Genomic DNA, 15549 nt, shown 5'->3' on the forward strand with positions numbered 1-15549 from the left:
TCAGGGATTGGCCACACAATTGGGGACTGATTGGAAATTACACTGTGCCTATAGACCCCAAAGCTCAGGACAGGTAGAAAGAATGAATAGAACTCTAAAAGAGAGCCTAACTAAATTAGCTATTGAGACCGGCGGTAAGGACTGGGTGACCCTCCTTCCCTTTGCGCTCCTTAGGGTCCGAAACACACCTGGACGTTTCGGTCTTACTCCTTATGAAATTCTACATGGGGGACCGCCCCCCTTAACTGAGTCTGGCGGGACATTGGATCCCTGTGTTGACTCTTCCTCACCCTCTGCTCTGTTTACTCATTTAAAGGCCTTAGAAGTTGTCAGAACACAGATCTGGGACCAGATCAAAGAAGCCTATGCCCCAGGAACTACAACAGTGCCCCACGGGTTCCAGGTTGGAGATTCGGTCCTTGTCAGGCGACATCGAGCTGGCACTCTCGAGCCTCGGTGGAAAGGACCATATCTGGTGCTGTTAACAACTCCCACAGCAGTGAAGGTAGACGGAATCGCCACCTGGATCCACGCCTCCCACGTCAAGAAGGCTCCTAGCCAGGGTAGAGGCAACCATGAAGACAACTGGATGGTGGCAACTACTGACAATCCTCTTAAACTTCGTCTGTGTCGCGGGTGCCACCCTAAGCCTAGGGAACCACAACCCTCATGCCCCAATTCAACAATCTTGGGAAGTGCTTAATGAGGAGGGGAACATTGTATGGGCAGTCACAGCAGCCCATCCCCTTTGGACTTGGTGGCCTGATCTCACACCTGACATCTGTAAGTTAGCAGCAGGATCTCCCAATTGGGACCTCCCCGATCACATTGATCTTAGTAACCCACCCCCTGAACAGTGGTGTGTTTTGGGAGGAATAGGGAACACATATGGGTGTTCAGGACAGTTTTACCGAGCTAATCTTAGAGCTGCACAATTTTATGTTTGCCCCGGTCAGGGTCAAAACAAAGAGCTTCAACAAAAATGTGGGGGGGCATCAGATTATTTCTGTGGCAAATGGACATGTGAAACGACAGGGGATGCCTACTGGAAGCCTTCCTCTGACTGGGACCTAATCACGGTAAAACGAGGCAGTGGTTATGATAAGCCAAACCAAGGAGAAAGAGATCTCCATAAATATCCAAATGATGACACACTCCATTATGTCCTAGATTCAGATGAAATCGTAGGGGACGTAGAAAATTATGGGTGCGCTACTAAAAATAGCCCCCCAGGACCATGTAAAGGTAAATACTGCAACCCCCTACTTATAAAATTCACCGAGAAAGGGAAACAAGCTCGTCTGAGTTGGCTTAAAGGAAATAGGTGGGGTTGGCCAGTATACATTCCACCAAGAGACCCTGGGTTCATTTTTACGATCAGACTGACAGTGAGACACCTGGCGGCAACACCCATAGGGCCCAACAAAGTCCTTATGGAACAGGGCCCCCCAGTCACACCGGCTCCTCCAACTCCACAGCCCAACACAGTGGGACCCTTCCTAGGGACTAATACTTCCCTCATAAAGCCAACCTTAATCACACCACCTCCCCTGGATAAAGAGAGCCGTCTATTCAGTTTAATCCAAGGAGCCTTTTTGGTGTTAAACAGGACTAATCCTAATATGACTCAATCGTGTTGGTTATGTTATACCTCTAGGCCCCCTTACTATGAAGGAATTGCTCAAATCAGGACTTATAATACTACTTCAGATCATTCTCAATGCCTTTGGGGAGAAAACAGAAAATTGACTCTAGCAGCAGTTTCAGGGAGTGGGCTTTGTTTAGGCCAGGCACCTCAAGATAAACAGCACCTTTGTAATCAGACTCAGACCGTCCAGTCTAACAAAGGTGGTCAGTATCTGGTGCCCCCCATAGACACAGTATGGGCTTGCAATACTGGTCTCACTCCTTGTATATCCTTGTCTGTTTTTAATAACTCCAAAGATTTCTGTATTTTAGTTCAACTTATCCCTAGACTCCTGTATCATGATGATAGTTCCTTTTTAGACAAATTTGATCACCGAGTCCGCTGGAAAAGAGAACCCATTACTTTAACCTCGGCAATACTTTTGGGGTTGGGAGTAGCGGCTGGAGTAGGTACAGGAACTGCCGCCTTAATTCAGACCCCCCAATATTATGAAGAACTACGTGCGGCCATGGATATTGATCTTAGCACTATAGAACAGTCTATAACCAAATTAGAAGAATCTTTAACTTCCCTGTCTGAAGTAGTACTGCAAAATAGAAGGGGATTAGACTTATTATTCCTTAAAGAAGGAGGACTTTGTGCTGCCCTAAAAGAAGAATGTTGTTTTTATATTGATCATTCAGGAGTAATCAAAGACTCTATGGCCAAACTTAGAGAACGCCTAGATATGCGTAAAAGAGAAAGAGAAAGCCAACAGGGATGGTTCGAAAGCTGGTTTAATAAGTCCCCTTGGCTCACCACCCTCCTCTCCACCATAGCAGGACCCTTAATTACACTTATGCTTTTGCTCACTTTTGGCCCCTGCATTCTTAATAAGTTAGTGGCTTTTATCAGAGAAAGAGTAAATGCAGTACAAGTTATGGTATTAAGGCAACAATATCGAGTTCTCCAGGAGGCCAATACCCAGCTCTAAGATTAGAGCTTTGTACTAGAAGAAGGGGGGAATGAAAGAGGAAAAAGCTGAACTCTTCCTGAACCCTTCAACTCAAAGTCCTCTAGTCTTCTTACCCCTCCCATCCAGAGACTGTTCCCGGAACACTCCTGAACTTTTTACCCCAGAGTCCGACCCCCTCCCAAATGAAAACTGTTCCAGGAACATTTTTTAGATAAGGGTCTCCTGGAACAAACCTAGTCCTACCCCTCCTAACTGAGGACTGTTCCAAGAACATTTTTGAGATAGGGGCCTCCTGGTACTACCCCAGAATGTTCCAATAGATCGAGTACATTGCCAAGATATAGGACACGACCCCTTGGTTACGTAAAGCCCTTAAGAAAGTCCCTAAAAATGACCCTTGGCAGAACCCCTTAGTGACGCACATCTGTACTTTCCCTGCCCTGCACCCCCCTTGCCCTTTTCCTATAAAAGCCTGTAAAAGATTTAGGCTGGTGGTCGAATCTCCTCTGCACCTTGCTCGGTGTATGAGTTTCGACCCCAGAGCCTCTGGTCCATGTGCTTTGCTTGTTGCTGCTTTATAAAATCTTACTCTCTACATCCTGAGTTCGGTCTCAGTGTCTTCTTGGGTGCGCGGCTGTCCCGAGGCTTGAGTGAGTGTCTCCCTTTGGGAGTCGTGGAGTCTTTCAATATCATACATACCATAGCATTTTATACCTTTTTTTTTTTTTTTTTTTTTTTGGACTTTTGAGACAGGGTTTCTCTGTGTAGCCCTGGCTGTCTTGGAACTCACACTGTAGACCAGGCTGGCCTTGAACTCAGAAATCTGCCTGCCTCTGCCTCCCACGTGCTTGAATTAAAGGCATGTGCCATCACCGCCGGCCATTTTATACTTCTTAGTATTCACAAGCTATTTAGCTTCTATAAGCATAGATAACTTAAAATACTAAATCAAGTGCTAAGGCTGGGAAATCATGCTAAAAGATGCTAAAGGTTAAGAACTGTGGTTTATTTTAAAAATACAGTATTTGGCAAAATAGGTAATAGTTTTGATGAAATAAGCTAACACTTAAAAATGTTACATTCCTATGAACAGGAAGATGTAGAATGGGGGAGGAGGCTGACACTCTTGCTCTTTCAATACTGCGCTGTCTTTACAGCCCTTACTGTTACACCTTGACCACATTACTCAAATTACGTAACAGCGGATCACATATTTCTTCATAAAGTAAAAAAGCCGCCTGATGGTGTTATGATGGGAAACAGTGTTCACTTACCCTTTCTGAGAACAAGGGATAGTAGATAAATTCCTAAGACAGGGTTCTTTGTGGGAAGAAGGTTGTTAGAATCAAGCAACAGTTTCAACAATAATGCTTGAAATGTTCTGTAGAGGAATGATTGTGAGTTATGATAATGACAGAAACTGAAGAACTTGTAGGGAAGTTCACCAGCATATTAAATGAATGTTTTTAACTTAAGAAAAGTGCCTTATTAAATAAACAAAATCGTCTAGGTGGTGGTGGAACATGCCTTTAATCCCAGCACTGGGGAGGCAGAAGCAAGGAATCAAGGCCAGCCTGGTCTCCAGAGCAAGGTCCAGGATGGCCAAGACTCTGATAGACAGAGATACCCTGCAGTAAAAAAACAAACAAAAAAATCAAAACAAAAAACAAGAAAAGAGGCCTAAATTAATGCTATATGTTACAGAAAGGTACAGGAATAAAAAAATTAGTTAAAGTACACATCACAGGCTTATCCTTAAATGGAAAAAAAAAATCTTTTAAAAAGGTAAATCAGTGAAGAAATTTTTATGAATGTTACTGAATAGATTAGAAGGTAACAAGTTTGAGTTGGGAATATTAAGTATCTAGGAGTCTGCATTTGAGTAAAAAAACCTTGTAATAAAAAAAAAAAAAAAAGCTTCTGCGTTTCAAAGCAAAGTTCTTCTTGGCAAAGAGATGGCTGCTAAGGCTGGACATATTTGCTATACCAAAAGAAACACAAGAGTAAAGAGAGAAAAACAGTAGGCAATTTCTGTAGGACAGGTTAGGGAATTGCTGAACAATATCAGAGAGCCTAATGTTTACAAGTTCATATCAATAAAAAAAATTGATCCCTTTCCCATATTTAAAAAAATATGAGGCCTGTTATGGAGACTTACAATATACTAGTAAAGAATTTGTGAGGAAAAATATATAGAGGATACAGGGAAATATAGGTAGAATAAAATGAAACTATCTGATATACTGATTTGGAAACAAAACAAATTCAGAAGTTGAAATTAACATTAATGTATAAAGTAAAAAAAACTTTGACACTCACCAATTTTAACCTCTGTAAAGGTATTCTGTCTACATCTATTTGTGTCCGTTCTGGGACATTAGTGAATCGCACTTCTGGAACTGCAACAGCACATATGACATGAGCCCACCTAAGGAAAGGAGACATGAAATATAAACAAATTCCCTAAACTGACTTCAACTTGGTGGTGGCAATATGGCACATAGAAGAAATGAATCCAAGTAATTCCAGTGCAAGTATGTTCTAGATTATAAACTTCTCTAATGACAACTGGATATATTTAACATAAGTTCTGTAATGACAACTAGGTAAATGGGGCTGGAGAAATGGCTCAGCAGTTCCTGCAGTGGGTCTTGGCACTACATGACATATCAGCACCTACATGGCAGCTCACAACTACAACAAATTCCAATATTAGATGACCCAATGTTCCTTCTGCCTTCCATGAGCTGCATGCATACTAAGGCATAAACACATAAAAAACGAACCATATAAAGGCCAAGGACTAAGTCATATAATACGGATATGTACATTTGAAAACCATAAGGATACTGAAAATGTAGGTTTTCATTTTCACTTGATACTACATGTGTAATATGTTTCAGCAGTGTGATACATGGCAATAGAATAGTTTAGTGAACTAGGAATCACCTTTTAATATAATACATGATATGATATGTATTATTTTCTCAGGCAAATAATTCAAATATAAATATTTTCTGGGCCGGACGTTGTGACGCACACCTTTAATCCCAGCATTAGGGAGGCAGAGGCAGGCGGATTTCTGAGTTCAAGGCCAGCCTGGTCTACAAAGTGATTTCCAGGACAGTCAGGGCTATACAGAGAAACCCTGTCTCAAAAAACAAAAACAAAAATAAATAAATAAATAGGTATTTTCTATAAAATTAAAAGTAGTTAAGTCTTTATATATTTTTCCTCAGTGCAAGATTAATATAAAGAAAGGAATCTATAGGTAAAGAGAAATGAAATCTAGCTTGTTTTGTGACCTTTTAAAAATATTAGGGCATCCTTTCACATCCCAAATTCGCATCAATTTGTTAATAATATTACTCAGTATCTCTTTAAGTGTTATACCTCTAAGTAAACATAGGACTTCAGAACATCATTAGGATTTGTATTATTAAACTATCGACTTATAGTCAAATGAAGGGCTTTGTTTCTTGTTTGTTTTTCAAAGACAGGTATTGGATGACCTGGAGCTTGCTAGATAGATCAGGCTGGCCTTCAACTCAGAGATACAAGTGCCTCTCTGCTTTTCAGGTACAGGGATTAAAGGACTGCACTTCTAGGCCTTGCTCAGCCATAGCTTATTTATTTCTTTTAACCAGTGAATATGCCAGGTTTCATCCTAAAACCATAGGAAGAAAGGACAACTGTTAACCCCACCAGAAGATTCTTCAATACTTGAATAAAATTAGCATCTTATAGTAAATCTATTAAGATAATTTCTCATGATAAATGTTTTTACATGAAGCACTTAAGCCATCTGATAGTCCCCAGAGCCTATATATATAACATCTAAAATCTAGTGACACCTATGTAGAATAATGCCAATCTTACTAGATGACCTTATGAAAAATGATACAAATTCAAGCAAAAGTATTGGCTGTTACATAGCACTTTTATCAATGTTAAGGATGATAAATGCTTTTAGTCTTCATTCTAAGCAACCAGACTCGTGTATATATACAAAAATACAGTATTAACATCAAAAGATTATGCACAAGGAGTTCCAGTTCCAGTGTATGGCCAAGCAAGATCACTTGCCCCACTGAAGCCAAGTTCTTCTACCAATTTATTTAAAAAGAAAGAGAGGAAGTGAGGGGGGGAGGGGAAAGGTAGTTGAGTTAACAGGGAGGAAGTATTGCTGAAGAAGGAAGGGGTGAGGAGTGGAGAGGAGGAAAGGGAGATGAGAGGTAAGACAGAGGAGAAACCTGTTCATAAAATGAGGACTGTCATTACATAGGAAGCACATAGAGGAAGAAGAAATACTCTGTTGGCATTTGTCTCTGAAGCCAAATTTCAACCCTAGCGCCAGAGAGCAAGTATGTGAACTAATGTCCCAGGAAGAACTGTAAATCCAACTATCATGCAGAACTTCAAGAGTAGGAGAAGAAATGATGAAATTCAGCATAATCAATATATTACTTACTGATTGTTCTTAGTCTGTTTCAGAGCACCTCCCCTCAAATTGCAGAGACAGCATTCCTATGGAGGAGATGGGAATTAACAGTTATAAAACCCACATAACAAATATCACTGCCCTTAATATAAACTAATGTGGAAATTTATATATGCCATTTTTCATTTATCATAAAACTAAAAGTGTAAGAAATTACACAATGATAGGTACTTCAAGTTCCAGAAAAAAAAAGAAAGCCTGAAAATGATTGAGTGCATAGGTCTTTAGAAAGGACCACCATATATTGCTTTCACTCTTGAGTGCAGTAATGATGTTGTGAAAAAGAACTGTATCTTACAACAGAAATACTTGTTAATCCATATTCATTGCTGCTCTAAGAGCCAGAAACTGGGAAGTCTTGATTTCTATCAGCAGATGAGTGGATAAGAAAAATGTGGTACATTTACACAATGAAATATTACTCAGCTGTTAAGAAAAGTGAAATTATAAAACCAAAGGCAAACAGAAATAGAAAATTCGTGCTGAGTGAGGTAACCCAGACCTCAAAACACAAACACTATGTTTTCTCTGATAAGTGGGTGTTAATTGTTATGTCTTAGACATGTATACTACAATCCAAGTAACCGTAAAGCTTAGGTTAGGTACCACATCAGGTACCATAAGAGACCAGAGCATCTCCCAAAAAGGGAGAAATAGAAAATAAAGTTATAGAAACATAAATAAGAGAGGATTAAATTAAATCAGGATGGGAGGGCAAGATCAAGGAGGAAATAAACAGAGGAACAGCTAATACTAAAGGCTTTTTAAAACCTATATGGAAGTATACTACCATTGAAGCTTGCTAGCATGTATTTACATAAAAAAAGATTTTAAAAGGAGTCATCAAATAACAGGGGTAACTAGACACCTTATGCTACCAAGTAAAATCACAGGACTGGGTGACATCTTGTTGAATTACTGGCAAAGGGGCTCCATAAAACACACCCCACCAGCAACTGTCACAGGCTAGTGCCAAGATTATTGCTTACTCTCCACAACTTATGGTAGGTCCTACAGGTAAAGACAACAGTAACTTAGTCATTGAACAGAGAAAAATCTAGCTGGTGTCTATATAGCAGTTTCACCTCTAATAATAACTAGTGCTAATGGTGCTGGACGATACTTCTCACTCTACCAGAAGAGATAGGTAATCATCAATAGTATGTAGCTACAATTCTTGGGACCTACAACAGTGACTTGCCTCCATGATATAGTAGTGCAATAGTGGCAGTAATCTGAGCATAATCCACCATTATTTGATTGGATTTAAGGTCCATTCATGGAAGGGGCACCTGGTGCTTATTATAGTGGCCAAGAACCATAGAACACATAAATCCCAGTACTTTATGTCAAGGAGATCACCATGTATTTGAAGGTATTAATGTCAGCACAGAAATGCAGCACAGGTCTGTGTATTCAATGTCTGATCAGACGGGTAGTATGGAGAAGCATGGAATCAAATGTGAAGACTGTTGTAAGAATGGCACTACGAATTTAAAGCCTACAGATAGAACCCATATCTGGCATCATCAACAGGGTCAATAAAGGGGACAGAATAATGGATGCCAGCTGTTAGACAGAAGGGCTAGACTCATGCAGGGAAACAGTAGTTGCCAGGCATTATAGTACAGTTGTTCACATGAATTCATAGAAGCTCTAACTGTATGCAACAGATATTTTTTTCTTTTTTTTTTTAAATGTATTCATTACTATAAATAAGTACACTGTAGCTGCCTTCAGACAATTACCAGAAGAGGGTATCAGATCTCATTACAGGTGGTTGTGACCCACCATGTGGTTGCTGGGATTTGAACACAGGACGTTCGAAAGAGCAGTCAGTGTTCTTACCCGCTGAGCCATCTTACCAGCCCAGTATGCAACAGACTTGTACAAGGTAGAGACAGCCCAAACCTCAGTATGGATAGTAAAGAGGCTCATGAAGTTCCACTACTAGGTTGACAGGCTATTGCAACTGATGACTGCTGGGAGAGGGAAAGTTTGTTTTCTTCTTGGACATGGTCCCTGGGAGGCTACTAATGTTTCAAGATATGGTCCCACAACCATACATATAGAGGCAGCATTAAATGTATTCACGCATTAGGTACTTAGGAATCAATCAAACATACTGTGTGCATGTATGCTAGCTAATTTTATATCAAGTTGACACAAGTTATTGTTATTTGGGAAGAGGAAACCAGTTGAGAACCCTTCTCTGCACCCAAACACAAAATTGGCCTGTGGAGCATCTTCTTGATTTATAACTGTTACTGGAGGGGCCATCCCATTATAGATGATGCCAGTTTGGGGCAACGGATGATAATAGAAAGCACACTGAGGGAAGGAGGAACCTGGGTGGAAGAGGGGACAGGGAGGGGACAAATGGAACATAGTAAGGTATTGGGGGATGGGGGGGAAACAAGACTGAAGCCCTGAGGGACAGCAGAATGAATGCAAACAGGCAACCTAGGGGGGTATAAGTTGGGGGGTACCCTAAAGAAAGTAACATAGACCTGGAAGATGAGTGACTCTCAGGACCCAAAGGAGGGACCTTAGGTGACCTTAGTCCACCTCCAGTAGAAAGGCAGGGCATCAAGTGGAGAGATAAGATTTGCCATCCCAGAGTCAAAAATCTAGAATTTTTCCTGTTTAAAAGAATTGCAGGGACAAAAAGGGAGAAGAGCCTGAGGGAAAGGAGGTCCAGTGACAGGCCCAAAGTGGGATTCAGCTCATGGGGAAGATCCAAGGCCTGAGACTATTACTGATGGTATGGTGTGTTTACAGACAGGAGCCTAGCATGGCTGCCCTGCAAGAAACCCAACAAGCAGATACTTACACCCAACCAATGGACTGAAGTCAGGGACTTCTGTGGTTTGATTAGGGAAAGGCTGGAAGAAGCTGAGGAGGAGGAATACTCCATAAGAAGATTGGCAATTTCAACTAACCCGGTTCCCCCAGAGATCCCTCAGCCACTGAGCCACCAACCAGACAGCATACACCAGCTGATATGAGGCCCCTGACAGAAAAGGACTGACAGGTCTGTCCCCAGTGAAAGAAGATGCACCTAACCCTTGAGAGACTTGAGACCCCAGGGAGTAGGGAGGTCTGGTGGGGTGGCAGGTGGGGGGAGGGAGACTATGGGATGAGGAACAGTCAGGGGGCTGGATAATGGCTGCACCATAAAGATTAAAGAATTAAAAAAAAAAGAGAAGAAAGAAAGCAGGCTGAGCAAACAATGAGGAACAAGTCATTAAACAGCACTAGCTAATAGCCACTGAATCAATTCCTATCTCCCCAAGTTCCTGCTTTGAGTTCTGACCTTGGTTTACCTCAGTGTACTCTTACCTGGAAGTGTAAAATGAAATAAACCCTTTCCTACCCAAGTTGCTTTTGGTGATAGTACTTTAGCACAGCAATGGAAACCCTAACAATAAGTATAGATATAAAATCAAGTATATATATACACACACACATATATATATATAAAAGATATTAGGTTGAAAACATAACCTATCCATTCCTATGAGATACAATGAAAGAAGTCTTAAATGAAAATATACACACAATTAATGTTAATGTACACACACACACATATAACAACAATTAATGAAAAATGAGGCCATAAATTTGGAAGACAATAAGAAAGGATTCAAGGGAGTGTTGGGGAAGAGAAAAGGGTAAGAGAGACTAATGTAATTATATTACAACTGGGAACAAAACCAATGAAATCTGAAATACATAATGGTACACTTTTAGACCCTGATCAAAAAGGAACAACCACAATCAGTAGATACAAACACAATCATTATAATCAGTGTCTACAGAAATAGATGAAACAGAAATAAAGTTTTAAAAGCAAAGGATAATTAACAAAAGGTTTCTGAAAAAGAAAAACAAAATTAACAAATCCTTAGCTAAACTTACAAGGAAAGGAGAGACCCAAATTAACAGAATTAGAAATGAAAAGGGAATCACTACAATAGATACCAACAAAATTCATACAATTATTAGTTTAAAATATATTTCCTTCATTATGAAAATCTAAAATAAATAAACTTCTAGATATACATGCAATATAAAAATGTGGATAAAATAAATATTTTAAACAGTTCTTTAAAAAAGCAATGAGATTGAAAATGTAATTAAAATGCAACCAATTGATAAAAATCAAGGTATTTACCAGGGAATTTTACCAGCTTTGAAGAAAGCATCAGTGTTTCTCAAACTATTCCATGAAATAGAAAGAAAAAGATGATATTATTACCTTGATATCCAAAGTAAATACATATACAGAGGAAGAAAGGAGGAAAGAAAGAAAGAAGGAAGGAAGAGAAGGAAGGAGGGAAGAAGGGAAAGAGGGAGGGAAGAAGGGAGGGAGGGAGGGAAGGAGAGAGGGAAGGAAGGAAGGAAGGAAGGAAGGAAGGAAGGAAGGAAGGAAGGAAGGAAGGAAGGAAATTAGAGACCATTTGTAGTGGTTTGAATATACTTGGCCCACAGAACGGCAGTGTTATGAGGTGAGGACTTATAGGAGGAAGTGTGTCACTGTGGGCTTTAAGACCTTTGTCCTAGCTGCCTGGAAGTTAATCTTCTCCTGTTTGCATTTGGAATAAGATATAGAACTCTCAGCTCCTACTGTGCTATGCCTTCCTGGAAGTTGCCATGTTCCCACCTTGATAATGGACTGAACCTCTCAACCTATAAGCCAGCCCCAATTAACTGTTGTCTTTTATAAGAGTTTTCTTGGTTATGGTAACCCTAACTAAGACATCGTTAATTCTGGTAAACAGATACAAAAACTCTCAACAAAATACAGAGAATTAAAAAAAAAAATCAAAAGATAACTCACAAAGATCAAGACAGTTTTATTACAGATACAGGGATGCTTCAATATAGATAGATCAATTAATGCAATAAATACCAAAAATAAATTCAAGGACAGAAGTCACATAATCATCTTAATAGAGATGGAAATAGTTTTGTTTTGTTTTTTATAAAAATCCAGCATTCCTTCATGTTAAAGTCCTAAAAGGAATATGTGTGTATGCAAAGATTCAGGAGTCAGAGAGGAAAGAGCAGAACGATGTAAGAGGCAGAGACAGTGACCATCTGTAGTGAAGCAGTAATCACTGCACATGGCAGCACCATAGCACACAGGAATTTACAGCAGCCACAGCTGTAAACAGAGTAACTATACAAGACCAAGCCACCTCAAAACTGTCAAGGACTAGTGGAAGGTTTGTGAAGTTCTACCACCAGACCAGGAGCTATAAGCAAATGATGGCTTCTGGAGGAGGAAAGTCAGTTTTCTTCAGTAGATCGTTCCACATAAATCAACATCACTAACTAGAAGTTAAAACGAAACAAAACAAAATAGTGAACATAAGAGGAAGAGGCAGGCATATTTCTGTAAATTTGAGGCAATCTGTATCTACAGACATTTCCAGACGACCCCAAGCTATATGAGAGATCCTGTCTTAAAAAAACAAAAAAGTCATCTTTAAATTCACAAACATGGTTCCAGATGATAGACTACAAATCCTTTTTGTTCCAGGGACAAATTTGATAGTTAAATCTCATTTTTCTTTGCCCATCACTGCTGTCCTCTTAGGGCTTAAGCATGAAAGAGGCTATCAGGTTAGTTCCAGCTTGAATCATCCAAATCCCACATATTCAGTATATGGTGTATTCAGCAATATGGGTTCATGTCCAACCTCTGAGAGATAACCATGCACTATAAGGATAGTCTACATTGTTTTAGGAGTCTCTTAAAATTACTATGAACAACCATTATAAAGGAGATTCCTTGAATCAGTAGAGGCGTTTTTATTAGTCTATGGTTGTTGTAAGCCCAAGAGGTATAATTTGTTTAAGTGATATGTATATGTTTCTATGTGTGTTTATTGTGTATGGTGTACACACAAATACACTTATGTGCATTGAGTATAATTAAAATTAAAAATCCTTGAGCATTTATCAAATAGCCTTGGTACCACTATTTGCTTCTTGTTTCTCTTTTTTGTTCTGTATTGGTTACTCCCTCCTCTCTTCCTATTTGCAGACCCTCCCCATTTTTATTCTTTGCTCTTCTTATCATCTGTATCCTGCTATTCTTCTCTCAAGGTCCCTACCCATCCACTCACACCTCATAATGCCTATAGCCTATTTATATTTTCCTGGGTTTTTTTTTTTTTTTTTTTTTTGCTTACTCTATGATGTAGACTCACTTCTGAAGATTTGGAACTAGAAACTGCAAATGAAAGAGAACATACAAAATTGGTCTTTCTGGGTTTAATATAACTCACTCAATATAAATTTTTTTATAGGTCTATGATTTACCTACAAATTTCATGACTTTCCTGGCTGTCTAGCTTGCACAAGACCAGAAAATACTATGCAAGCACCCAAGGGAGGGGAGCAATTAGGAGTCCTACCTAGCTACAATGTCGATGAACTATAACAATTACCAGAAGGGCAAGATATGCATATACATGAAGGAACGACAAGCTGCACTCAGATGTGGATGGCAACCAACATTTGAAGTCTATTGGACTTAAGATTCTCTCATTGGGAGGGAAATGATATCTGGAACTGGAAATCTAACCAACTTCTCAGGGCCAGTAAAGTCATAGAATGTAGAAAAAAATCTGCTTACCAACATTTTGCTAGAGCAGCATTCCAAATCTGATATTAATTCCCACAGATATGTGTAGCTACTAACTCTCATCAAAGACATTTCTCTACAGAAAATGAAGTGACCCAGGAAACCATAAATAGACACAATGTAATATGATCATAGGGTCAAGGGAAGCTAAGGCACGATACACAAATCTAAATCATGTCTCCTGCATCTTGGGAAAGACTATGAAGAGGAGGTGGAAAGGTTGTATAAGCTAAGATACTAATAAGTCTGCTGTGAAACAGTCTCTCAGATATGGCTGTATGAACAAGATGGGAATAATGGCAATACCAGTAGACTTATTAACTCAGAACAGAGAGTAACTTCACGAGGTGGCCCACCCTTTAACAAAGGAGGAAAAACACTAGTGACTATTGTGGGGGTGAGAACTAGCTATGCCCAGAGATGTGCCCCCTACTGATCATCACATGAAACGTGGTCAGTCTTGAAACCATAGAAACGCAAGCAAAAGACATCGAAAGACACATTTATGTATGTGTATATATACACATACATATATGTATATAACAACAATATTCAAAGAAAATAGGCTATCAATCTGAGGGTGAGGGACCATGGGAGGACGGGAAGGGAAGTTACCTGGGAGGAGCTGGAAGAAAGAAAAGGAAGAGAGAAAGATGTAATTGTTTTTTTTTAATTTAAAATGATTAAAAATTAAAATATAAGCACACACAAATTTAGGGGCTTTAGGTAGAGCTTAGTGATAAACACTTGATATCCACATAAGAAGCACTAAAGAAATCCAAATGTATAATGACATGAAAATACTACCTACCCTGATTCCATCACTATACATGGTACCCAGAGTTGAAATTATCACATCAACTCTCATACAGCTAAAACAATAAAAGGCGACAACTGATAAAACTGGAAAGGGAGGAGAAGCACACAAAGTTTGGGGAGAAAAGTGGAGTTCTATAGGGCAGGAGTTACAAGGAAAGAAAAGGGACAATGATTTCATCAAAACACAGAAGTATGTTCAAACTGGAAAAAAGTGTACTCTGAAATTCCACTGGCCCATCATCAGCAGGGTAATTTTAAAAAAATGACACAAATGTTGGTAATGATGTGAGGAAAAAGGAAGCCTTATCTTATAGTGGTGGGAATATAAGCAGAGTGGCGAAGCCAGTACTAAAGTCAGCGTAGAAGTTGCTATTCAATCATCAAAATAAATCAGTATCAGAACAAATCCACATCTTTCTAGAGATACATGCAGAACTGTGTTGTATTCTGCTCTATTCATAATGGCCAGCAAATGTGATATCAATATATCAATCAGCTGATGAACAGATGAGGAAAATGTATAAATACACAATGGAATTTTATTCAGTTATAAAGAATAGTGAAATTATGAAACTTTCAGGAATGTGATATACTTAAAAATATGCTAGGGGCTGGAGAGATGGCTCAGCAGTTAAGAGCACTGGCTGCTCTTCCAGAGGTCTTGAGTTCAAATCCCAGCAACCACATGGTGGCTCACAACCATTTGTAATGGGATCTGATGCCCTCTTCTGGTATGTCTGAAAATAGTTACAGTGTACTTAAAATAAATAAGTAGATCTTTTAAAAAAAATTTAAAAATATATAATCATACTAAATGAGGTAACACATACCCAGCACAACAAATGCACATACTTTCTTTCTTGTGCATATTCTGTCTTTTGAATATTTAAATTTGTGTTTTAATCTGAAATGTCTATTGAGGTCTAGAAGCTAGAAAGTGTGCATGAGAGAAGAGAGGGAAAGAAGAT

The 15549-nt window shown here is 39.3% G+C and overlaps 1 protein-coding gene across 5 annotated transcripts in view; it reads right to left on the reverse strand.

The window, feature by feature from the left end:
• Kdm4c (lysine demethylase 4C) overlaps nt 1-15549 on the reverse strand; it is a 171142-nt gene that overhangs the window by 53321 nt on the left and 102272 nt on the right. For all 5 annotated transcript variants that reach the window (XR_015047363.1, XM_021160558.2, XM_029475965.2 and 2 more), the window contains 2 exons: nt 7075-7130; nt 4923-5031 (listed from right to left, as the gene is read on the reverse strand). Coding sequence is in view for 4 of the 5 variants with exons in the window: in XM_021160558.2 (XP_021016217.1) it covers nt 4923-5031; nt 7075-7130 (165 nt within the window). In the remaining variant the exon portion in view is untranslated. The remainder of the gene's footprint in view (nt 1-4922; nt 5032-7074; nt 7131-15549) is intronic.

Source organism: Mus caroli, unplaced genomic scaffold, assembly GCF_978045245.1.
Source record: "Mus caroli unplaced genomic scaffold, Mus_caroli_1 scaffold_6, whole genome shotgun sequence".
Lineage (NCBI taxonomy): Eukaryota > Metazoa > Chordata > Mammalia > Rodentia > Muridae > Mus > Mus caroli.